Source organism: Telmatherina bonti (genome assembly GCF_933228915.1).
Source record: "Telmatherina bonti genome assembly, chromosome: 19".
NCBI classification, from domain to species: domain Eukaryota; kingdom Metazoa; phylum Chordata; class Actinopteri; order Atheriniformes; family Telmatherinidae; genus Telmatherina; species Telmatherina bonti.
Genome location: NC_136617.1, coordinates 6,982,846 through 7,009,125, shown reverse-complemented (window position 1 = coordinate 7,009,125; position 26,280 = coordinate 6,982,846). Strand labels below are relative to the sequence as shown.

General features: G+C 41.8%; 1 protein-coding gene across 1 annotated transcript; it reads right to left on the bottom strand.

Moving 5' to 3' along the window:
- Positions 1–1,082: 1,082 nt before the first annotated feature.
- slc9a1b (solute carrier family 9 member A1b) lies at positions 1,083–23,799 on the bottom strand. The gene is made up of 12 exons (XM_079259145.1): positions 23,477–23,799; positions 14,616–15,076; positions 11,030–11,280; positions 10,648–10,865; positions 8,679–8,875; positions 8,246–8,335; positions 8,015–8,085; positions 6,045–6,218; positions 4,536–4,650; positions 4,330–4,428; positions 4,006–4,078; positions 1,083–1,693 (listed from the first exon to the last, which is right to left on the bottom strand). The coding sequence occupies exons 1-12, from the start codon at positions 23,760–23,762 to the stop codon at positions 1,431–1,433; spliced, it is 2,298 nt and encodes a 765-aa protein (XP_079115271.1). The 5' UTR covers positions 23,763–23,799; the 3' UTR covers positions 1,083–1,430.
- Between the last annotated feature and the right edge of the window lie 2,481 nt (positions 23,800–26,280).

The window sequence follows — 26,280 nt, the reverse complement described above, 5'->3', positions numbered from 1 at the left end:
ACTTTAGTTTGTATTTTATATATTACACTATGCTGTAAAAACTAAACTGTTTCATCCTCCAAAATCCAACACAGTCAATAATAATCATTTATTTCACACAGAAATTCAAGTACTTCTTTTGACAGATGTTTACAACACTGTAAAATACAAAGATATCACACACAAAGCAAAACATTTTAAGGTGAACGTGGCAGATGCTGTGGCAGTCTGCTGCATGTGGAAAGGCAATCGAGTTTTCTTCCACCTCCCAATAAAAATCTCACAGCATGCTCAGTTAGCAGGAATGTCCTTTTCTCTGACAATGTTGGCAAATAAAGCTCCGAACACTTGAGATTACAGAACGCTTGAAGCAGGAGCACGTTGCAGACTGCAACGTCATTTCTTTTAGCAGCTGACGGCTGGACAGACAGTCCCTGAGGAAATAAACCAACACAGATGAGTCATTTTCTGGAAAGATAAACAACAAGCTTGTCGGCAGTTCGGCTTCATTTCACATCTTTAAAAGGAAAACATGTTTTCTTGTCCCTCTAAGTTCTTTTTTATTCCCAACAAAGCCCCTCAGTGGAGGGAAAACACATTTTGCTGCCATGTTTTACTGCATTTAACACACATTTGTATTTATTTGTAGCCATAAAACAAGATTTTTCACCCTGTCGGCTTAATTCAAAGCAAGATGAACTCTTTAGATGGTCTCTAAAATAGTGACAGAATGCCATAAATGTGAAATACAGTCAGAATAACAGCTTTTTATCTCCCTTCATGTGATTTACACAGTTTCTAATGGTTCATGTTGTGTCCCCATCAGAGCTCGACGTGTTTCAGAAAGTTAGAAACCCGGTTTCTGAAATAAATGCTGCTTTCTGTGTGCTGAAAGCGACGTTGCTGTCTGGGTTTTATGGTCCAGAAGGCGACATTTTCTCTGCTCCTTCTTACAAGAAGAGAATCTTTTGACATGATTTTACTTTCGATGCAACGCACAGAGAGAAATGATGCAGAAACAGCTCTGTTGGGGTTTCACAGACCATCCAGATCAAGCTGAAAGCCTCCTCAGATGCAGAGTTTGGACTGAATAAACATGGCCAAACGGAAGAGAAGAAAGAATTGTGGAGGTTTGAAGGGATTAAACAAGCTGGAAGAACGGACGTTTTCATCCAAATCAAAGAGCTGACAGAATATTTAGATTGTTTTGACATAACTGTCCATCTTTCGGGTTTTTCTACCTGCCTGGAATCCATCGGCCTTCACACATCACATCTCCTGACTGACACATCTCTAACAGGTCACTGTGCTTAACTCCACCCATCTGGCACGTTGAGCTGTTTAAAACAAGCGCTCCATGTGTGGTGCACGCTTTGGTAATGCTGCATGTTACATGATACAAGCTATGTTCAAAATATGGATAACTATCCAGCTCCGTCCAGGCATCGGAGTTAGGTTTCCGGAATGTGCTTCATCGTCAGGAAGGCGTCATCATCCTCCTCCTTGTTGGGACCGGGGTCACTGAGGCAGCGAGACAGTTTCAGCTGCTCCTCCTGCTCCTCAGACTCTTTGCCTCCGGCTTTCAGGGCGTTGCCATGGCGGCTTCTTTTGGGGGACTCGTCCAGCAGGGTGATGGCATCTGGAGAGGAGGGGGTGGGCTGGGCCGCTCGGCCTCTGGGACTCTCGCTGTCATCGTATGTGTAAACCTTGTGCTCTGGAAAACACAGAAGCTGTTATCTGGTTTCTGTTGGGCAGCAGTAGAGAGGTGGACGTACGCCCAAACCCCGGCTGGGTTTGGTAAATCCTGCATGTTGGCGCCCCCTACAGCTGCAGGATGCAACAGCACTGTTAAATCCAGTCTGTCTGCTGCAGGACAAAAACAGTTTTCCTATCAGCTCCACTAAGGAGGTCATCTTTTCACCGGCGTTTATCTGTTTGGGTTAAGGACAGATTTTCATTCAATTTCCAGGAGTTGTTGGAAAAGTGAAAAAGGAAGAACTGTGATCTGGATCACCGTTCCAGGAACTTTTTAAAGGATTATATGGGGAGAACTGTGGTCTTGGCGACGGTTTGAGCTCCGAATGCTTTTCTAGTTTACTTTTTTTTTGGCATTTCAAAGAGGAAGACATGCGGTATGAACATATATGCAACATAATTCACATAGAATGTATTAAATTACTTGTAATGAGCAGAAACACTTTGGAAAAGCTTCAAACTTCCAGGAGTTTGGGACCCAATTTATTGTCAGACTTCAGAAACGGAAATAATGAGGTTATATTTCATGTTTTAATCTTGGATAGAGAGAGAGAAAACATGTTGATGTAATGATTTATTTAAGATGTGATACAGAACATTAAAGGACATTTTGAGCTCCATAAACATGTTTCTGTACTTTTTAATTTTAAATTTTAATCCCTTCTCAGTTCCAGCCTACACAGAGGTAGAAATTATTACACTTTTTATGATTAACATGAACATCAGAGGTTTTAAAAATCCTGAACTTTACTTGGTGTCCGCCAGCTTTTTTCTTTTTTCCTCATTCCGTGCATTTACATGGGAAGTTTAATTCCTCTTTAATCCGAATAAAAGTTAATTCCACTTTAAACTGATGAAAAACGACCATATAAACACTAAATTCCTGATGCTAATTTCTATTGGGAATTAAACTTAATTCCGAAGTAAGTAGCTGGTTTCTTCTCATCTTAATTCTGAACTATTTAATTCCTCTGTCATGTAAACCTTCATTCGGAATTATTATTATCATGTAAACTCGTAGAAGAATACATTAATTTTGAATTATTTAAATCTGAATTATTAATTCCGAATTAAAAAGCATTATGTAACCGTAGCCATTCTCTGAGTCTTATTGCTGCATCTGCGACCGTGTTTTTATTCTTCCCCAAAAAAGGTCTTTTGTGAAGTCATTTGCACAGTTTAAGCTGAAGCCTTTAAGTCTCTGCGCTGACGCTGAGTGGAAATAAATCCACCCGAGGCTTCCAACGCTCAGTTTGGGTTTGTAGCGCCAAAAATATGTTTGTTTTCCCGCAATTCTTTCCACTTTTGACTGTTTCACTATTATTACTGTATATTAACCAAGTTATCTCAACATTTATTACAAACATTATTAATTATTATTATTATTATTATTATTATTATTATTATTGTTGCAAATGTCATTTTAGTTTTTTTTTTTAACAGCTGAATCATCTTTATATTAGTTTTTTTAATTCACAATAGTTACAGAATTCTCCATGATGGGGTTATAAGGAATTATATTCACATATGATAAAGGTATTATTAATATAATAAGAAGAATTAATTTACATATTCAGTAAATGATATCTAATGTTTTAACTTACAATAAATGTAATTCATCCTGTTGATGCACATTTGTGACAAATAACAATTTTTTATTTAAACAATTTATTTGCTTCTCTTAACCCTTGATTATTTATTTTCCTTTTATTATTTATAATTTAAGATTATAACTTGTCTTCATCATAAAATGTAGTTGTCATGGGAACCAGTTTATTAAACCCATGACCCGTGGCATTGTGGGTAGATAAGACGCGCGTCTCATTCTGCATGTGGTCCACAAGGCGCACACGGTGCTCCTTCCTTATTGTCTGTTTCACTGTATGGGATGCATTTATGGACATTTTCACACCGTTTTATCATCCTTACTCCTGTGATGCTGATGTAGCATGACATTAACATGAAGCTTAAAGAACATAGAAAAAGCGTTGTGGGAACCGAAACGTTCTTTATTTTGTAGTTTTCACGGTGTCCTCTGAAGAGAGACGAGAGTAAAATAATACATTATCAGTATGAAGTGTGGACATTGTTTCTTTGGACCATTCTTCCAGTCACTTTATTTTCCTGGATTTAATTTATTTTTATATGATTGTAAATGAATTCAGGTGTTATTGGATAAAGAAATCTTTGGAAATTCATCTAATCTGGGATTCTAGAGAAAAAAGACAACTTTTATAACACGACAAGATCATTTCTGGATCCGTCACTGACCTGGTTCAAACCAGACTTTCCTCACAGGAGCCGTCTCTTGGCGATTTGCAGGAACTGTGAGGTAGTGACTCATCTGTGAGCAAAATAAAAGTCCATTAGGAAGGACCTCAGGTTCAAGGAAAAATCAGATGTATGGATTTTAATCAAATAGCCAGGAAGTCAACATATATGAACATAATTCACAACAATGCTGTTGGGATATCAAGAACAAGGATTACAATTTGGACCGTTTTCAATAGAAAATGCTGAAAGAGTGAATTTTGACAAGGAAATGGATCGTTTTAAGTATCTCCAGCTGAGAACCAGAGTCAGAGTGAGACTTACCCTCCTCTCCATCTCCACCCGTTGCTTCCTGAAGCGAATCTCGCTCATGTTGTCCTCTAATTGGTCAATGAACAGGTCGTGTCTGCTGTAGGAGCGAAGCTGAGGAGCAAAACAACTAAATGATGAGCATCAGACATAATAAAAAAAACCTGCACACAAGAAGGACTGGTCACATCTACAGCACTCAGAAGCTACGACTTCCTCACCCTCTGTCGGGTGTTCTGCAGGTTGGTTCGTAGGATCTTTCTGATCTCCGCCTCACGAGTCTTCGAGATGCTCGGGATCGCTCGTCTTCTGGTCGGTGCTTTTTGCTGCATGTTTCTGAGAGAAAACATGAAGAATAAATAAATGCAAAGATGAAAATAAATCATTTAAACATAAATAATAATAATACTACTAATAATAATAATAATAAAAATCAAATATGAACAAAAGAAAAACAAAAAATTATATATATATATATATATATATATATATATATATATATATATATATAAAAACAATTAAAATGTATTTTTATGAATGAATTGCACATGCATAGTTAAATAATCAGTACAACCCAACAGAAAAACCACAACATTTATCAAAAAAACAAAGACGGTAGTAAAAAAAAAAAAATTAAAAAAAAAAAAAAAAAAGATATTTTAAAACGTTTCCAGGTGTATTTAAAAAAAAAAAATACTATGACTACTAATATCTACACATTTATTTACCTTTCTACACTTCTTTGTTTACTTATACAGTTATGAGGCACTAACTCATGAAGGTTTCAGACGACTCTTGTATTTATACAGATTTTCCCAAACATTCTTTTTATGTTTATACTTTCAGTAATGTCATTCCTCTCCAAAATGTCTTTCCTAAGAAAGTTTTTCTTAATTGACAGGGCCTACCTACTATAAGTGCGCCTGCAGAGTGTGAATGGACAGGTATTGTTCTTTATTGAATAACTGATTGAAAGTGATTAGTGGTATAAAAATGAAGACTGAGAAGTGTCAAATGTTAATATGAACTTGTGTGAATTATTAATTAATGTGCTGGATTATTTAATGTGAAATGTTTTAAAGATAATCATGTTTTGTGAGTAATTCTGTTGATTTATTCTTTTAAAAAATCTGTGGTGATTGGCTTATTAAACTGAGGGGGTGGTGCCTCATTATATATATATATATATATATATATATATATATATATATATATATATATATATAATTATATATAATATAATTATATATAATATATATAATATATAATTAATATAATTAATTAGGAAGTGCTGCCGAGCAGACTGGTTGGTCTGCCCAGGGGAAACTTGGCAGTTGTGGAATGTTCTGTATAAAAATAAATGGATTAGTAATTTTCTACCACCCCATGGTTACAAAAACGTGTCATCTTGCCACACATACTTCAGTTCATTTCTCTTCATATTTTTAATTCACTTTTATTTATTTATTTATTATTTTTATATTTGGCACTCTAGTAGTTCCAAACATTTAAATTCTAAAGTTATATTTAAATCTTCTTCAATAATTTAGAAACAAAAATATTTTACCACTTCATTTATTTATTTTCTAATTTGTCTAAAGGGTTTGGGTCCGCTAATAATTCTTACATTATTTCCACTTTAATACAGGAATTCCAGACCCAGGATTTTCACTCCAGACTTTTTGGTAATTTATGTTGGGGAAAAAAACAACTTCTCCCATTAAACTCACTGCAGGGAGTTCGACGACCCAGTCGAGGTGAGCTTGGCAGAGCTGCCGCTCTCCACCAGCATCATGGCCTGTTTCAGCTCCATCTTGTTGTAGAAGGAGATGAGCTGAGGCTCTGTGGAGCGCTCGCCTGCGATCAGCCACTTCTTCACATACGTCTTATTGAATCGATTGAGTCTGGATGCAACACAAATATCAGTGATTATTGCACAGATACGTGTATTGAAGAGCTTGAAGCACATTAAAAGATGAAAAATTTATATATTTTTTATTTCAAGATGGAAAAAACTTCTACAAACCAATTTTCAGACAGCCCATTAACTACATATGGTTAACAAAATATCTACCAGAGCTGAATTCAATCTCATTTGTTTGATTTCAAGAGACTAAACATCTTAAGACCACAATTTGAGTTGTTTTTTTTTACATCTTACAAATATTTACTGTTGACCACAAATATTTTACAAACATGTAAGATTTCTCCACTCTCCTAAGAGAACAGAAATAGGTAGCTAGAGTGCAATAAGTGTAAGCTAGCTTCAGCAGGAAAAGAAAAGTTTGCAAAAACAAATGTGCAGAATTATTCTTTATTTTGAAGTTACACTTAGCTTACAACACTGCAAAAGTAAAATAGATATAAATCTTAACTCACTTAGTGTAAAGAAAAGTAAAAAGCTATTCCTGCTCTTAGCTAGCTAGCTTAGCACAAGCTAACCTAGCTTAGTGGATTGTCAGGGATTCAGCACTCATAAACTCACCTTAAATTAAATAAATAACATACACATTTAGATAAGTAGCCTTATTAAAATGTTCAAGGTATCATTTTGAAGCACATTACAAAGTAGAGAAGATTTCATTGTTTATGTTCTTATGATCGGTTTAAACATGATAGTTGAGATCCAAAATTTACAGTAAATGTACTGTAAATGTAATTTACAGTACATTAGCAGTTATGTTTTAAAACATAACTGAAAATAAAACATCAATATTAATAACATGCGCAGAAAATTATCTAAAGTAATTTCCTAAATACTTAATGAAAGAAGGTGGATTTGGCCAAGTTGGAGAAAATATTGGCTTCTGTGTGTGTTTAAATACGACTTGGTTTATAATATTTGATTCAGAATAACCCAAAACACACCATTCATTCATTCATTCATTTTCTGGCTTTGGGCGACAGGCAGGGTACACCCTGGACAGCTCGCCAGTCCATTGCAGGGCCACACAGAGAGACGAACAACCACTCACACTCACACTCATTCCTAGGGGCAATTTAGAGTGGCCAATTAACCTATCATGCATGTCTTTGGACGGTGGGAGGAAGCCGGAGTACCCGGAGAGAACCCACGCATACACGGGGAGAACATGCAGACTCCCCACAGAAAGGCCACTGACCAAACCCCTCCCCAGCCAAGGATCGAACCAGTGACCTTCTTGCTGTGAGGCCACAGTGCTAACCACTTGCAGCCCAAAACACACCAATTGATTAATTAAATAAGTGGTCCAAACCTCAACATTATTTCCAATCAATGTAAAGATTAATGTATGACATACTGGAAAGGTCAGATGCTGCATTTTTTTCAGCTTTTTGTCTGAATTTACTCATTTTTGTAGTTTTAGTTGATTTCTGCATCTTAAGCAGAAAAACAGTAGATTCCAGCCTAACACTTTGTTTCCATCTCAAATCAAGTGATTTGGAACCAAACTTTGGACTTTCTCTTACTGAGCTTCCAGTGAATAAAGTGAATTTTCCAACATCTTCCTTAGCTTTTCTATAAAGAAGAAAAGCTGAAACTAAATCCTCAAGTCCATCATTTTAAACCTGATTTCTGCAGACTAGTTAAAAAACATGTTTCCTTTTTAGCAAGACATACCACTAAACACCCTGTTTGACAGAAAACCCCAGTGAATTACATAGTTGGAGAAAACAGAGCCCAGACTTGAAGTAAAAAACATAAACAAAAAAATCATACTTGTCTTTCCAGTGATGATGTCCATAATGACCACAGATGCCTTCAATTCCTGTCAGGAGATGATCCAGAAACTGGCAAAAATTTGTTTGTAGATATTGTTATTTACACATATTTTAATAATAACAAAGAAAACCTTTTTTGTTTGTAAATAAATTAAGAAATAGGTTAAATCTTTAACACTGTCCCTCTTACATATTACACAATAGTACGAAGAACAACCACAAATCTCACCTGTGTGTGGATTTCCTCGTTAATTGATCCTTTGCTTTCCTTTTTCTTTTTTACAGCCAGGAGCTCCACCAGAGGCCTGATTGTCATTCCCTAAAACCAGAAAGAAAAACTTGAACGAAACAGATGCCAAAGTTTTCCCCAAAGAAAAGAAATATGAAAGAAATCTGTTTATTTGACAAAATCCTTGTTGATGCAACCCTTCATTTGAAGTAAAATGAGAAATAATTTCCATCTGAAGCCAGATATTTAAAAAAAATTTCCATCTATACCTGACCTTTAATAAATCATTCCATTTAAAATTTTTAAAATGTAAGTTTTGCCTACGTTTGTTTATGTTATATAACTGAAAATTTTATTCATTTATTTTTTTACGAGAAGCAAAAGTTTAAATTAAAATTATGAACACAATATGAACACAATCATGAACACACACCTGAACAAAGACAGTGAAGAAGATGACAGTGATGATGGGGGTGAGGAACATTTTCTTTTTCTGAATGTCAGTCAGCAGGAATCCCAGAGAGAACGCGATGGCACCTCGCAGGCCACCGTAGGCCACTATGAACTGGTCCTTCTTGGTCAGTTTCACAATACGAAATTTATTAATGATAAATGTGAGACCAATGACTCCTAAAAGGCACAGGTAAAAAAAGAGAAAAGATAACTAAATTTAGAAAACACAATATGATAAAAATGAGTAATTCAGGGCAAAAAACAAAACAAAAAAACTGCAACCATCTTAAACTTGGAAACTGAATCTGACTTTTTACTTATCACAGCAATGTCAAAGAACGTTATTATTATTCCCTGAATACATTAAAGATAATACAAATACAAAAAAGAAGAAAAATAAAAATCTGCTCAGACTGCATTTTAGCTGTGCGTTAATAACCAAACGTACCACTGCTCAATTTGCTGAATTTTATAGTATGAAACATGATAAAAACATCTTTTTAGTTTAAAAAGATCTAATAACATAAACAGCTTGATCTAGGACACATATTTTGTGATCTTTAATTTGCTTGAATTCATGAACAGTTAAAGCTAGCTAGGATGCTATAACTGTACGCTAGCCAACCTCAGCAAACAAGTTAACAATAACAAATGTACTCACTTTTGTTTTGTTTTTAGACACAAAAAACAAGAGCTTTCAATAACTATCACATTAAATAAATTAAATGTTCATGTATTTTACACATAGAGAAGTAACAACACATGTGCTACTAAAAGCTAGCATCCATATCAGCTAACCTAGCTTTGTGGATTGTCAGGAAGTCTATGTGCTCAAACTGGCTTTAAATGACATCTTTAAATGGATTTAATTATGCATTTAATTAATCAATGGACTCTATGGTAAAATAATATCTGGAGAAAAGGCAACAACAAAATATGAATGTATAGCAGGGCTGCAAGAATATCAAACTGAAATATCGCAATATTTTGTGTGACAATATATCAATATTCAACATCACTCGATTTTTTTTAGAAACTTTAGTAATGAAGCAGATTTTAATTTCTTTATTCTTCTTATAAATAAAGAGCAATGTTTTTAATCTACAGTGAAATGCAGATCCTCTGTGTTTATGCAGTAAGTTGAAGCATGTAGCAGTTTTTAGTGCTTACTATGCTTTAAGAAATCAGTTAAGTCTTTAACTGAAGAAAAGAAAAGCTGCAATATTGTTTATATTATGGCATTACATTGCATCTGAGTTGATACATATCATACTGTTGCCCATACACATTCCTGTAGCCAATTAATTTGTTGACATTGATGATGCGGTGTATAAATGGAGCATGAAAATCCAGGTATTCATATTCTTTTAAAAAAACCGAAATTTCTCAACACATAAAGGAGCTCATAACTCATTACGTATGGGCAACAACTATCATCTTTACCAGCAATAAATATGTAGAAATTGCCATATTTGCTGGGATAAGAACAAAGCCGGATTATCCAATGGGAATTATGGGCACAGGCCCAGGGGCCCACGCCGACTTGTGGGCCCACATAGGGCAAACACCAGCAGTTTGGACATGAAATAAGATGTACATAAAAACCAGATAGTTACACCACTACCAATAGTGTATTGCTATTGTTACCATTGGCTGAGAGATGTTAGAAAAGTCGTTTCACAGCGTATCATTCACAATTTTAACAATGTTGCGGTGGGAAAGGGGGCCCCTGGAACACACTGGGCCCAGGGGCCTGTACACTTTTAAACCTGGCCCTGGATAAGACCTTGCCTAAGTTTCTGACAACGGATTAAGATATTCATGCAAAACACATAATAACCAGTTGTAAAACCAAAATAACCAATATGCACATGTAATTTCATTTAGAAGTGATTAAAATGTGGCATTAAAGGACCAGCAATGCAGACAAGTTATTTTGTGGTACTGACCCAACACTCTGGACACCAGACATAAGACAAGCGTGGAGATGACGAAGACCCAGTTCCATTCATGTGGACCCTCCACGGTTGACACACCGAGGAAGATGAAGATGAGGGTCTCGCTCACACTGCTCCACATCTTCAGGAAGTATTTAACCGTGGTGTAGGACTTATGGGAGATGTTGGCCTCCACATACGGACGCATAACCACGCCACAGGCAATTAAACTGTTGAAACAAACAATCTGATGTCCTACAGATCCAGATTGAAACTTTAAACAAAAAATACCAACCACTGTTGCTTCATAAGGATCAAAACACTGATAATCAATATGTTCAAGAACATTAGATAACCTCTGCGATAACCCACAGAGGACGTCCGTTCTACTTACGACATGATCCCTGATAGATGGAAGACCTCAGCAGAGAGGTAAGCCATGAAGCTGTAGAGGAAGACAAACAGAGGCTCAATGACGCGAGTGTGGGAGGTGAAGCGGGACGTGAAGGCTCCCAGGACTCCGTACACGACGCCCGCCATGATGCCGCCCAGGGAAACCACGAAGAAAGAGACCACACCAAGGAAAGCGTCGCCAACGGTCACAGTTCCAGCGTGGGAAAACTCCTCAAACAGGTGATAAAGTACCTGCAGTAAAACAAACAAAGACAGTGTGTTTGATCCTTTTCTTTTAAGGGTCATTTCATGAATCTACAAAACTAAAATTTGTAGGAATTTTACTTCACACTTTTGCATAAGATTGTAGTTCAAAGAGCTGATTGACAAAATAATTATTTTTTTCTTTAAGTGTATTTTATATTAATTGGATATTAAAAACACACCGATCCCAGCTTGTGAAATGTGGATATTTGTTGGTTTTCCATTTATATTGCCAGTAATAGTCAGATTTACTGAATTTAAATGTAAATCACAGAATTAGTTTCACATGAGAAACAAGCAACCTGATTTAATCTAAAAAGAAGTCAAATAATCAGGCTTAAATGTGCCAATTAGAATTCATTTATACAGTTCAGGTATGATTTAATATATATATTTAATAATATACCTTGAATATTATTGTAAAATGTGTTTGTTTCCCAGTGTTAATTGTTGGAAAATATATCATAGGAAGAAGTATTTTTTCTGATTTCTTACCATTTTGCAAACTTTTCACTCTGAAATGTTTAAAATCAAATCAATTCTAATATTTGAGAAACATTAAATACAAAATGAAGTTTCATTAATCAAGTATTAAAGCTCTCCAACCCGACATGTAAAGACATGAGTTCACTGATTAACCACATCTTTCTGGGAAACAGTTCAATATCCCGAGAACTTCCAGGCCCGATTACTGCCAAACCTGATCAATAAACATACCACGTAAACAGAAGCCATCTGAGAGAGCCAAGCAGGCTGTGAGAGCTAGAAAAGAAGCATCATGCATCAATCCATCTCTCACTCCTAAAAGACGGATTATATAAGGAACGGTGAGAACAGATCTGGCTGTTCTCATGCTGTGATTTATGTTTACAAGTGAATCACATACCGTGTATAAGTCACTGGAGTCCATGGTTTTCCTCTTTGCCAACAAAAAATTGGCAAAGAGGTGGAGCTTAGTGGGGGCTGTGAGCTTGGGGTTGAATGATTGATGTCCATCAAACTTCGACCTACCTGTAGATAAGAGCTAACCCGGAGCTAACCAGTTAGCGGAGGTAGGCGTGCTAAAGCAAAGTTGTTCCATTAGCCGGCTAAAAACCACGGCTGTGTTTCACTCCGCCTTTTTACAGCCGGATAACAGGGACCTGTCAATCAAAAGGACACGCTCCTAAATATGCTGAAAACTTCTAAACAGAGGAAATGGAAAAACTCACTCCCCCACAGTTGTCATGAAGGTAAACCTGACCTATTAAACCTAAAATGTTTTTGTCCCAGGCTGTAAACATGTTTATTTCTGCTGTAAACATGTTTATTTCTGCTGTAAACATGTTTATTTCTGCTGTGAAGTTGGTCTTTTTAACATGGGAGTCTATGGGGATTCACTCCGTTTTGCAGCCCCTAGTGGATGAAGGAGGAACTGCAGGATTCACAGAGGCTTCACTTTTACCCGCCAGAGCTTGCGGCTTGGTTTATAGGTGAAACACAATCATTAACCTGTGTTTGCATCATTTCAGTTCTACATGTCTCCTGTGGTGAAACCATCAGAACGTTGCAGGAGAACTGCGTTCCTTGTGAACCTGCTGAACCTGCTAAATACTGTGAAGTAAAGCAAAAACGCCCACAGGGAAGCATGACAGCATAATCCCTGGCACTCCAACGGCTGGCGTTTAAGACAGGCTCGTTTCAGTGGATGTGTGCATGAAAACTGAGTTACATTTGTTAGCATTGTATTGTATACAAGTGTAAAAACACTCATTTTCACACAAAAGAACAGGATTTTCAGTCTGAGGGCAGAGTTTTAAATAAGATGAGTAGATTTTGAGCATTTTCTCAAATCGAAATGCAATGCAGTTCATTATACACCTCACTAAAAAGCCCCCATACTGTCTTAGATACTTTCAGGCTGATTGTTAGTCCTCTTGCAGCACCTTCAAGCCTTTTGGATAGCAAATATTAACTTTAGCACAGGAGAAATCTGTCCCATTTAGCAGTTGTGGTGAGCCTGTTTGTTGTAAAACATTAGCAAAAAAACAAATACACCTGAGGTGGAACACAACCCACATGCCTGTGTTTGTCCTAATGCGTCAAGTTAAAACATTTGCAGTGAAAAAGGTTTGTGAGAACATCCATTTCATGTCATTCCAATATCTGGAATAAAAGAAACCATAATAACCACCTAACACCCCCTCAGATTAAAACACCAGGCTAACAGGGACTTCACAGCACTCAGGTTTTCAGTTTGGGTCTGGAAGGCGGAACTAAAGAACTAAACTCTGGATTAAACTCTTCTGTACCACATGCATCTCATGATAAAGATCTTCACAATGCCAGGAAGCAGCAATGCTAACATGTAGCAATGCTAACATGTAGCATAGAAACCTGCCAGGGAGAAAAGAAACTAAAAGCCTCCACCAGCATCAGCATCCAAACCAAACAGTTTAAACCCCAAACAGAAAACATGAGAATGTCACTGATCATTTCTCCACACAAACAAGGCGTCATATGAAAGCAGAGACTCTGTGGTTACAAAGCGTCTCGTCACGGTGGGACAGAAACTGGCAGCGAACAGCCACAATCACACATCATGTCAAAAAGTTTTATTCCAGCTCAAAAAAACTGTTGAATGTGTCTCTTATGACTCTGCCTTTGAAATCAGTCATGAGGATCCTGCTAGTTTCCAGAGATATGAAGGTCCTGCTAGTTGCCATGGTGATAAAAGATGTTTTATAGTGAAGTATTCTCTCTTCCTGTCAAAAACTATCTTGGGCTTCACGTTTTTTTGTACCCTCATGGTGTTTCTAAGGTGAATGTGGGGTGTATATCTGGACTATCCTGACACCTCCTGATAGAGGTGTCCATCATCATCATCATCATCATCATCATCAGTCGATGGCTTTGTGAGATATTTACCTGGCAACACCTTTTTTTTAAACACCTGGAGAACTGCTCAGCTTCACCTTCCTCATGAGACGGGACTTTACTGGTTTACATTTTCTTGTGTTCCAGGTTATTTTACTACCTTGATTATGACGCTGATGTTATAATCTCATAAGTCTTAACTTTTATCGAGACCAGGATTTCACATAGAGCCCATGTAGTCATGAAGATAAACTTCATTTATTTGTCTTTGTAGTGGTACATCAATACTACCAACTGCTGTCAAAAGGTGAAGCGAACTCTAAACTCAACACTGCCCCCTAGTGGATGAACTGACTAAACAACTATGGCAACGTAAATAAGAGGTTTATAAGCGAGCAAAAATTAAACTTCACTGTGAAAACCACAACAATCCGACAGTGGAAACACTAGACTCAGCGGGAGCTTACCACAGTAACGGCATCGTTGAGGAGCGACTCCCCAAACACCAGGGTGTGCAGCAGCTCGTTGATGTGGATCTCCTCGAACACCGCCAGGACAGCCACGGGGTCCACGGCTGAGATGATGGAGCCGAACAGCAGGCAGGACAGCAGGTCCACGTTGCTCACTTTGGCTGCTTCGATCTGACAGACGGCGAACATCATCCCACCTATGAAGAAGGCGTTCCACAGCGTGCCCACCACCGCAAAGGTCAAGATGGTGCCCAGGTTCTCTGTGAAGGGCCGGATAGGCAGGAAGTAGCCGGCGTCGAGGATGATGGGAGGCAGCAGGTAGAGGAAGAAGAGCTTCGAGTCCAGGACAGGAGCCTTCTCCTCCATGGCTTTAATGATGCCGCCGACCAGCAGGCCCACGAAGATCAGCAGACAGCTCTCTGGGACGACATGCGACACTCTGGGAATGATGTGAAATCCTGCAAACACAAAACAAACAGGGAAAAATGGTTCCAAGTTCCTGCAAAGAGCTGAAACTGATTGCAGCTTCAGTTTCTCTCTGGATCATCGTCTCCTATTCAACATCACCTCATCTACATTTCCTGTGAAGTGAAAACTTTATTTGGATTTGATCTGTGACAAACAAAGACCATCTCTGATAGCACTTCTTTAGTAACAAAAATAAAGTTAAATTTAATCATAAACATTTTGTTTTCTTTTGTATAAGCTTTGTCCTTTTAGGCTATCGCTAGCAGGTTTATCCCGCCGCACCATAGACTGTATGTAAGAGATGGACGGAGCATCCGTGACGTCACCCGTAGGTTTCTGATGAGCTGAATTGAAGCTCGGTGGGCGGTTCCTACCATCACCATCTTGGCAGCGTCATGCGCGTCGTTTCGCCCGGAATATACAAATATGGGCAAAGAGGTGGAGCTGAGAGGGGGGCTGTGAGCGTCATGGTGGATGATTGACATCGAGCGAACTCCGAGCTTTCTGTAGCTAAGAGCTAACTGAGCTAACCCGGAGATAACGGGAGCTAACCAGCTAATGGAGGTAAGCGGGCTAAAGCTAAGTCACGTTGTTAACCGGCTAAAAACCGCGGTTGTTCTACGTTCTTCTTACTGGAAGCCAGAGATCGGGTACCTGTCAATCAAAAGGACACACCCCTAAATATGCCAAATTTCGAGATTAAATTACTTTAAAACGGGCAAGTTAGAAAAAAATTTACTCCCCCCACAGTTGTCATGAAGGTAAACCTGACCTATTAAACCAAAAATGGATCTTTGCACCAGGCTGTAAACATATTTATGCAGTACCATGTTTATTTTTTCTATAAACGTGTTTATTTCTACTGTGAAGTTGGCCTTTTTAACATGGGAGTCTATGGGGATTTGCTCCGTTTTGCAGCCCCTAGTGGATGAAGGGGGAACTGCAGTTTTATGCACTTCCGCATAGGTTTTCCTTTTAACCTCTGGAGGTTGCCGCTTGCGGCGCACGCATGCAAGTAGCAATAAACCCGCTAGAGATAGCTTTAAAGGGCTGCGCCTACACTCGTAGAATCTGAGGGTTACAGTACGTAACCAACGCTTCCCCCTCAGAATTTACCATTTCTCAACAAGCAGATTAACTTTACTAATAAATCTGTGATTTTTTTCAGTTAAAAATAAAATCATATCAGCTTAAAATACAGGAGAATAATTTGAATCTCAGAGCAGCTGAATGGAAAATGCGCGAGCAATATGGAGCCAGGAAACTATAACAAGTGCAGGCAGAAATTTTACTGATTAATTCTGCAAGTCTGAAGATAAGTCAACTTTACAAGATTTGTCATGTTTATTTGGAGCAAACAGAAAATGTTACTGAACATTACATGGAAGACGAACGTGTCCCAGATCGGATTTTAAATCTCAGATTCTGTGATCTAACTCGTTTACACAGTTATGAGTCACCTCAGGGCAAAAACTATTATTTGGGCCATGTCTTTCTGCAGTACGAACGTAGCCTACATGATTGCAACATCTCGAGTGGAAGCTCGCATCTTTTGTTTTTTTAATTTTCAGAATTACTTAAGTTGATATGTTCATAAACAGTGTTGTTTTTTAAGTTTAGTGACTTTCTAGTCAGTATATGCAAGTACTAAACACTTGTCATACATTTTATACACCTACTGAAGAACCAGTCAGATTTCTCTAATCCCAAATTTAAGGTTCTCATGTCTCTAAGCTTTCCATCATGTGGAAAAGCACAGCTCCAACCGCTGACCCCGGCTAACGTGACGCTCACGTCCCTTAAAACCAGCCAGTGGTTTTTTGGAGACTCGAAAGGGATTTGTCCGGAAAATACGTCTCCATTATAAACCAATTCCGCTAAATGTTCTTAAATGCTAATTTATCCATAAACCGACTTAAGTTTGGGGATCTATGGCCAACGTCAGCGCTCTGATTGGTTAGGAAATAGAAAAATTGACTGGTCCATTAGAAGTCGTGTAAAATGTGTGAAATGTTATTTATAAAGTTTACTTGCATCTTTACACTTAAAGACTGATTTTACTTCCTGGTTTATTTTTTCACTCGTAGAGTTACTTTTATATCTGATTTGTACCTGACCTTTTTGTTACATTCATATATTAAAATGTGTACAAGTTAAAAACTTATGTCGCTGTTGTAGCTCCGTAGATGGGCCGTATAATGAAGCAGAAGCATCAATGATAACTTATTCTGAAAAGAACCTTTTATATGACAGCTGTTTTTATTTGTATACAAACCCCAACACCTCCCTTTCAGTAACTTATTATCCAACTGTAGAAGCCATGTTTTCTTTTTAAGTTTCCCCCAGCACGTCCATGTGGGACCCAAAAGGGTTACAGTGGGACTGGGTGGGCTTGAACTGAGCAGATTTTGCAAGAGCCATCTGGTTTTAGTTACATGGCCCCACATGGAGAGCTCATGTAGACTGTATGAGCCCCATGAGATATGTGGATGGGCTAATGGGATCCTAGTTAGGCCCAGCTGACCTGTCAGAACCAACATGAAAGCCATTTTCTGCTGTAGAAAAAGTTGCCGCAGGTCAAATATCTTTTTTAACTCAGATGTTGACAATCGAAGGAGGAAAAACGGTTTCCGACTGAGCTCAATAAAAACGTATTTGTTTTATTTTCTAAAAGAGAAATGATGTGAACAGAAAGAGAAAAAGTCTGACTTTGGGAAGAACATGAACTTTTTTTTAATCTGATTTTAAGCACAAAGGAAGAGTTAAGTGAACACTGAGTTTCTATCTAGCTATCAGCCACCAACATAGTGGCCAATAAGCCATCTTTACTGCTTCAGGGGAGGCTAAAGGAGCAGTTCAAGTCAAACAGACAGAAAACAGATGCTAAACTTGCATCATAACATAGGAAGCAGCGTGATTCCTGCTGCAGACCAATGCATTTCGCCATGTTTCAGGCTTTCGTCCTGCAGGTCGTGTGACCGCGCTGCTCTAACCAAGGTTTTGTGCAGGCCGTGGTCTCGTGTGAAGCCGTCCTCGTCTCCTCCTGCTGCACACACTGAGATCTCTGTTATCGAGCAGCACATGAGGAGAGGAAGTGGGCTTGGCCCTCAGAGACGACAACTGAACCAGCAGATAACATGACAGAGCTTCTCTGTGCTCCCTCAGCCAATGGAAGAGTCCGGAAGCCAACTACAATCCTCACGTTGAGAGCAGAGAGGACGACGCCACCAGAGAACGTCTCTGCATCTGTATCAGAGCTGAAACTGCAGGCTGCAGCTTCACAGAGGACAACATCCTCCTTTAACATGCTGGGACTGATATCTGGATGTAAATATGTCTGAAACACTCCGTCTGGCCTCACACGTCTCCTACAGCTGCTGCCGTGAGGAGGATTCTAACCCACACCTTTCTCACGTCATCCCGTCTGAGTGATGCAGAAAAACTTTTCCAGACTTTCATCACGTCTTCATCAGACAGTAAACCATCCTTATCAGGATGTCCCAGTAACGTGGAAAAGCTTCCAGCTCATCTGAAAAGCTGCAGAAATGTTGCTAAATGTCAGAGAGGATCATTTTCCTTCAGTTTCAGCTTCTCTTTGTTGACTTTCTGGTAAATCCACCAAAAAATGTAACTTTTCTACTGGTGTGTAAAACGCTCCGTGACCCAGTTCCAGCAAAACATAAAGGTCTCATATTTCCCAGCAGAGCGCTTTGCTCCCCAACTGACCTCCCAGAGTTACAAAACAGGAAGCGGAACCTCCAGTTACTGGGCTGGTTTCTATGGAACTGGCTCCCAGTTTGGCTGCAGGGAGCAGAACATCCAGTTACTGGGGTGGTTTCTATGAAACTGGCTCCCAGTTTGGCTGTGGAACTGGCTCCCAGTTTGGCTGTGGAACTGGCTCCCAGTTTGGCTGCAGGGAGCAGAACATCCAGTTACTGGGGTGGTTTCTATGGAACTGGCTCCCAGTTTGGCTGTGGAACTGGTTCCCAGTTTGGCTGTAGGAAGCAGTGCTTCTCTTTTTATTTCTGTATTTTTCCAGAACTGCAGAATGCTTTAAACATTCGCCGGCTGGACGTCTTCATTCAGAAGTTTAGAAGAAGTCCAAATGAAACTCCGCTGTTGGAGGTTTTTTACATATTTACTCCATTCTGACATCATAGAAAAGGCTGAACAGAAACATTCAGCAAATGTTGTCAATTTAAAAAGATTAATGACACGAATAAATGGAAAAACACTTTCAAATGTGGACAATATTTCAGGAAAAACATCACTCAACAAAAAAAAGCTGCTAAATTTGACCCTGGTGGATATTTGAACACATTAACTGCGTTAGTTAAAGACAAGCCTTCCTGATGAACCAAAATCAGTCGAGACAAATATCAACTCGTTCAGTCAAACAACAGAAATAAAAGTGATATTTTATGATTTGGTTTGGATTAGTGCAGAAGCAGAAAGCTTCTGGGCTCAAATGAAGCTTTTCCTGATGTCAGACATGCTTTCTGCAGAGGGAGACGCCCCCCCTCCAACCAAAGGCTACTCGGTATGATAAGGATGCACGCAGCTAAAGGTCAAATGGAAAAAGCCACCTGGGAGGTTTGGTTTAAATGAGTTTAATCTCCAGTCTGACCAGAGTAAACAGATCCCATCTGACTGGTCCCAGAATAACCAAACAGCACATCCCAGCAGTGTTTACTGGTTTCCCATATCCAACGGAACAGCAGCTGTTTTATTCTGAAATATCACATTTCTTTTACTGAGATCATCATTATCAGCACAAAACACTTAAAAAGCAACAAAACAACTTCTTCATCTTTAACTAATAAACAGTTTTTGTCCTGAAGGCTTTTTCTCAACATCGCTTCAGTTCATTGGGGTTCGCAGGATTGATTTCTCCAGATTGATCCGGACTCTGATTGATCCTGTCGACATCTTGATTGTTTTCTTCTTCTTCAGACATTCTGTACGTGTTTGGGATTGTGGTCCTGCCGGGTGTGATGGTTTCAGCCATCATTCCTGTGACTGACGGATGCAGACGACAAAAAAACGCCAACAGAAATGCCAGTGGGAAAAGCCATCTTTCAACAAACCAGTCATGTAACCTCCTACGCCACATCTGGTGGCGTGCAAATGAGAAAAACGTGTTTACATAACAGTTCTGTAAAATACTTTTATATTAAAATGTCTGAAAAAAAAAAACACCTCATGACAGCATAAAAACTATTTGGTGATATTTGATATTAAGTTTTTTTTAAATGTCTCTGTTTCTCTTTCCAGTTTTATCGTCATATTTAGGTTTTCTGCAGTTTTCAGAGTAACGGAAACGTAGCTTGAGACGCTGGGAATTCCATTTACGGCACTTCGTCCCGTCGTAACGCTGCTCTGAGAGTCCAATGCTTGGCTAGACAAACTTTTAATGCTTTTGGCTCACAAGTCGACTCTTAACCACGTTCTTCTGAGCGATTCTACAGAGTCTGAGGAATTTGAGCTCTGATCTAAATAACGACTCATGAAAGCTTTTGGTGAACATCTGAATCGTGTCTAAAAGCATTAAAATGGTGAATATTCTCTTCTTTTCTGGTTTTAATCCTCAGTTTCCAGCATCCTCCAGACGTCTGCAGACTGGATGGGAAAGAGCTGCTGGATGGAGGCGTTTATGAGGAGGATCAGGCCTGTGGTTCTGCTCGGCTCCTGGGATGGAGGTTTCCTGAGTTGGTAGAAGCAGAGCAGCTGATGTGTTCCTGAGATGCAGGACGGTGGAAGCAACAGGAGTATGTCCCGGCAAGGAGAGTCCAAAGGTTTCCACAAATACTACGACTTTATGACGAGTATTCTTCACAAATACAAATACCACTGAGGTGATACTACAAGACACACATGCTTAAAACAAACACACACACACTCACTCACACACACACACTCACTCACACACACACACACACACACACACACACTTACCAGACTAAATATAATTAAAAAAGATAGGTAAACTGATCAATATGAACTTTTTGTTCATCAGATCTTCATTTCTCGTAATAAATTTTTACAACTTAAACAAATTGTGTTAACCTTGGGAAGAACTTTCCAGAGAGGCTGGAAGCCCACCTTCAGCCCAACCAGAAGCCCACCTTCAGCCCAACCAGAAGCCCAACCAGAAGCCCACCTTCAGCCCAACCAGAAGCCCAACCAGAAGCCCACCTTCAGCCCGACCAGAAGCCCACCTTCAGCCCAACCAGAAGCCCACCTTCAGCCCAACCAGAAGCCCACCTTCAGCCCAACCAGAAGCCCAACCAGAAGCCCACCTTCAGCCCGACCAGAAGCCCACCTTCAGCCCAACCAGAAGCCCACCTTCAGCCCGACCAGAAGCCCACCTTCAGCCCAACCAGAAGCCCACCTTCAGCCCAACCAGAAGCCCACCTTCAGCCCGACCAGAAGCCCACCTTCAGCCCGACCAGAAGCCCACCTTCGGCCCGACCAGAATCCCACCTTCAGCCCGACCAGAATCCCACCTTCAGCCCGACCAGAAGCCCACCTTCAGCCCGACCAGAAGCCCACCTTCAACCCGACCAGAAGCCCACCTTCAGCCCAACCAGAAGCCCACCTTCAGCCCGACCAGAACCCCAACCAGAAGCCCACCTTCAGCCCGACCAGAAGCCCACCTTCAGCCCGACCAGAAGCCCACCTTCAGCCCGACCAGAAGCCCACCTTCAGCCCAACCAGAAGCCCACCTTCAGTCTGACCAGAAGCCCGACCAGAAGCCCACCTTCAGCCCGACCAGAAGCCCACCTTCAGCCCGACCAGAAGCCCACCTTCAGCCCAACCAGAAGCCCACCTTCAGCCCGACCAGAAGCCCACCTTCAGCCCGACCAGAAGCCCACCTTCAACCCGACCAGAAGCCCACCTTCAGCCCGACCAGAAGCCCACCTTCAGCCCAACCAGAAGCCCACCTTCAGCCCAACCAGAAGCCCACCTTCAGTCTGACCAGAACCCCAACCAGAAGCCCACCTTCAGCCCGACCAGAAGCCCACCTTCAGCCCAACCAGAAGCCCACCTTCAGCCCAACCAGAAGCCCACCTTCAGCCCAACCAGAAGCCCACCTTCAGCCCGACCAGAACCCCAACCAGAAGCCCACCTTCAGCCTGACCAGAAGCCTACCTTCAGCCCAACCAGAAGCCCACCTTCAGCCCGACCAGAAGCCCACCTTCAACCCGACCAGAAGCCCACCTTCAACCCAACCAGAAGCCCACCTTCAGCCCAACCAGAAGCCCACCTTCAACCCGACCAGAAGCCCACCTTCAGTCTGACCAGAAGCCCAACCAGAAGCCCACCTTCAGCCCGACCAGAAGCCCACCTTCAACCCAACCAGAAGCCCACCTTCAGCCCGACCAGAACCCCAACCAGAAGCCCACCTTCAGCCCGACCAGAAGCCCACCTTCAGCCCGACCAGAAGCCCACCTTCAACCCGACCAGAAGCCCACCTTCAGTCTGACCAGAAGCCCACCTTCAGCCCAACCAGAAGCCCACCTTCAACCCGACCAGAAGCCCACCTTCAGTCTGACCAGAAGCCCACTTTCAACCCGACCAGAAGCCCACCTTCAGCCCGACCAGAAGCCCACCTTCAGTCTGACCAGAAGCCCACTTTCAACCCGACCAGAAGCCCACCTTCAACCCGACCAGAAGCCCACCTTCAGCCCGACCAGAAGCCCACCTTCAGCCTGACCAGAAGCCCACCTTCAGCCCAACCAGAAGCCCACCTTCAGCCCGACCAGAAGCCCACCTTCAGTCTGACCAGAAGCCCACCTTCAGCCCAACCAGAAGCCCACCTTCAGCCCAACCAGAAGCCCACCTTCAGCCCAACCAGAAGCCCACCTTCAGTCTGACCAGAAGCCCAACCAGAAGCCCACCTTCAGCCCGACCAGAAGCCCACCTTCAACCCGACCAGAAGCCCACCTTCAGCCCAACCAGAAGCCCACCTTCAGCCCAACCAGAAGCCCACCTTCAGCCCGACCAGAACCCCAACCAGAAGCCCACCTTCAGCCCAACCAGAAGCCCACCTTCAGCCCAACCAGAAGCCCACCTTCAACCCGACCAGAAGCCCACCTTCAGTCTGACCAGAAGCCCACTTTCAACCCGACCAGAAGCCCACCTTCAGCCCGACCAGAACCCCAACCAGAAGCCCACCTTCTGCCTGACCAGAAAGCCCACCTTCAGCCCGACCAGAAGCCCACCTTCTGCCTGACCAGAAAGCCCACCTTCAGCCCGACCAGAAGCCCACCTTCTGCCTGACCAGAAAGCCCACCTTCAGCCCAACCAGAAGCCCACCTTCAGCCCGACCAGAAGCCCTGATGGGGGTGTAGTAACCAACACCAGGACTGGGTGGGGGCGACACTCACCCAGCTTCATCAGCAGAGCCAGGAGGATCCACAGAGAGATCTCGAAGGGTTTCCTGACGTGTTCGTAGTTGAAGGCGAGGACGGGGAAAGCCTTCCTGTGAGCCGTGGAGTTGGTCTGCTGATGCGGGTCCTCCTGGACCGGATCCCCCTGGACCGGATCCGTCCGGTTGCGTCCCGGATCGACATCACGACTCGCGGAGGAAACGTGCAGCAAGACTAGCACTAACAGAGTCACCAAGCCCGCGAGACGCGCGGATCCTCCCCGAGAGGAACCGAACGCAGCCATGGTTCCGATGGGCTGGACCGCCTCGGCGTCGTCAGCTCTAGACCTGATGAAGATGAGGATGAGGACAATGATGAGGATAGGACGGGGAGGAAGACGCGTGGTGCGCCACGGGCAGGCGCGGACTTTTACGCACAAACTTTGCCAGCATGTTAAAAATGACGCATGAAGGTGTCCGCCGCGCGCTGCCACGCTCCTCTTCCTCAGCGGCAGGTGCACGTCAGGAGCAGCACGAGCCTCTGACTCGCGAGGTGTTCTGTCTGTGGCCGGTTGGTGGAGCTTCCTCAGAGCACGTGACCCCGAACAGCTGAAGCCATCAGACAGATCTTCCTCCTTCCGCAGTCTTCCTCTGGAGGGGAGGAACCTCACCCCACGCAAACCCACCAACAGCTTTACACAAGCTCCACGAAAACAACATTTTAGTCACTTCTTCTGGCCACAAAAAAACACTAAAACAAGTCTCTGCTCCAGCAACTGATTCACAGAGTTTATTTAGTGTAAACATCACCAGAAGATGCGTTCACGGTCTCTCTGTCCATCTGAGACATGTTTCCTCTTGGTGGAAAACTTTTAAACATTAAAGATGAAAAGTGAATTATTATAAAAGCAATGCAGACAGTGATGGCAGCAGGATACATCTGGGCTTTTTATTCTGTTTGACCTTTTATTTCATTTCATTGTCATTTCATCAGTAGGTTTTTATTGTTGTTTTTATTTTTCTAGTTTTTACCGTTTGTCATCATCTCATGTTTGTGTTTTGTTCTGTGACTAACTTTAGTCACCAGGGGCTGTTTTTAAATGTGACATGTAAATAAAAAAAAACACAGGAAGATGGAAATTACACCAGGAGGAAACATAAACACCACCTCGTCTCAGATGGACAGAGGGACAGTGAACGCATCATTATTACTACAAATAACTATTTTATCAATAAATCTGTTTTGGTTCCTCTTTGGTGAGATAGATAGATAGATAGATAGATAGATAGATAGATAGATAGATAGATAGATAGATAGATATTTGGGGTCTCAGCAGCATGAAAAACAACATGGAACAATGTGACGTTGTGTATAAATATAAATATGTCGTCCTCAGTGTCTTACCGTTAGTGATGGGACCAGACTGTTTGGCTGTTTTTCGATGTTTTGGATGATTTTAGGTTTTTTACTTCCTTGTATTTAAATCTTATTTGTAAGGTGACCCAGAACTGATCCTGAAAGAGGCAGGTGGTGAGATAAAGTGACCTGCAGGTGACTACAGCAGTGTCATTTGATCTTGTCCAGGTGCTCTGGTGCCCCACCCTCCAGGTGTGCTGGGAAGTCTGGTGGTCCTGGAGGAAGGATTTCAGTGGCCACCTGTCTCCTCAGGAGACACATCCCCTCCTGTAAAGGTTCACCGTTTACCGACCAGTACAGAAACCAGTTCAACTACCAGTTCAAAACCAGGTCTGGCCTCAACTGGTCCCAGTAGGAAAACCAGGTCTGGCCTCAACTGGTCCCAGTAAGAAAACCAGGTCTGGCCTCAACTGGTCCCAGTTAGAAAACCAGGTCTGGCCTCAACTGGTCCCAGTTAGAAAACCAGGTCTGGCCTCAACTGGTCCCAGTAGGAAAACCAGGTCTGTCTTCAACTGGTCCCAGTAAGAAAACCAGGTCTGTCCCCAACTGGTCCCAGTTAGAAAACCAGGTCTGGCCTCAACTGGTCCCAGTTAGAAAACCAGGTCTGGCCTCAACTGGTCCCAGTAGGAAAACCAGGTCTGTCTTCAACTGGTCCCAGTTAGAAAACCAGGTCTGGCCCCAACTGGTCCCAGTTAGAAAACCAGGTCTGGCCTCAACTGGTCCCAGTTAGAAAACCAGGTCTGGCTTCAACTGGTCCCAGTAGGAAAACCAGGTCTGGCCTCAACTGGTCCCAGTAGGAAAACCAGGTCTGGCCTCAACTGGTCCCAGTTAGAAAATCAGGTCTGGCCTCAACTGGTCCCAGTTAGAAAACCAGGTCTGGCCTCAACTGGTCCCAGTAGGAAAACCAGGTCTGGCCCCAACTGGTCCCAGTAGGAAAACTAGGTCTGTCTTCAACTTGTCCCAGTAAGAAAACCAGGTCTGTCCCCAACTGGTCCCAGTTAGAAAACCAGGTCTGGCTTCAACTGGTCCCAGTAAGAAAACCAGGTCTGGCCTCAACTGGTCCCAGTTAGAAAACCAGGTCTGGCCTCAACTGGTCCCAGTTAGAAAACCAGGTCTGGCCCCAACTGGTCCCAGTTAGAAAACCAGGTCTGGCTTCAACTGGTCCCAGTAGGAAAACCAGGTCTGGCCTCAACTGGTCCCAGTAGGAAAACCAGGTCTGGCCTCAACTGGTCCCAGTTAGAAAACCAGGTCTGGCCTCAACTGGTCCCAGTTAGAAAACCAGGTCTGGCTTCAACTGGTCCCAGTAAGAAAACCAGGTCTGTCCCCAACTGGTCCCAGTTAGAAAACCAGGTCTGTCTTCAACTGGTCCCAGTAAGAAAACCACATCTGGCCCCAACTGGTCCCAG

Bases quoted from the DNA above. Each gene is read 5' to 3' on its own strand.
- slc9a1b (XM_079259145.1), bottom strand. From the start codon at position 23,762: ATGGCTGCGTTCGGTTCCTCTCGGGGAGGATCCGCGCGTCTCGCGGGC. The intron at 11,281-14,615 runs GTAAGCTCCCGC...GTTTTACTGCAG, and splicing joins TCAACGATGCCGTTACTGTG to GTACTTTATCACCTGTTTGA. The intron at 4,079-4,329 runs GTAAGTCTCACT...TTTTGCTCACAG, and splicing joins GGGTGGAGATGGAGAGGAGG to ATGAGTCACTACCTCACAGT.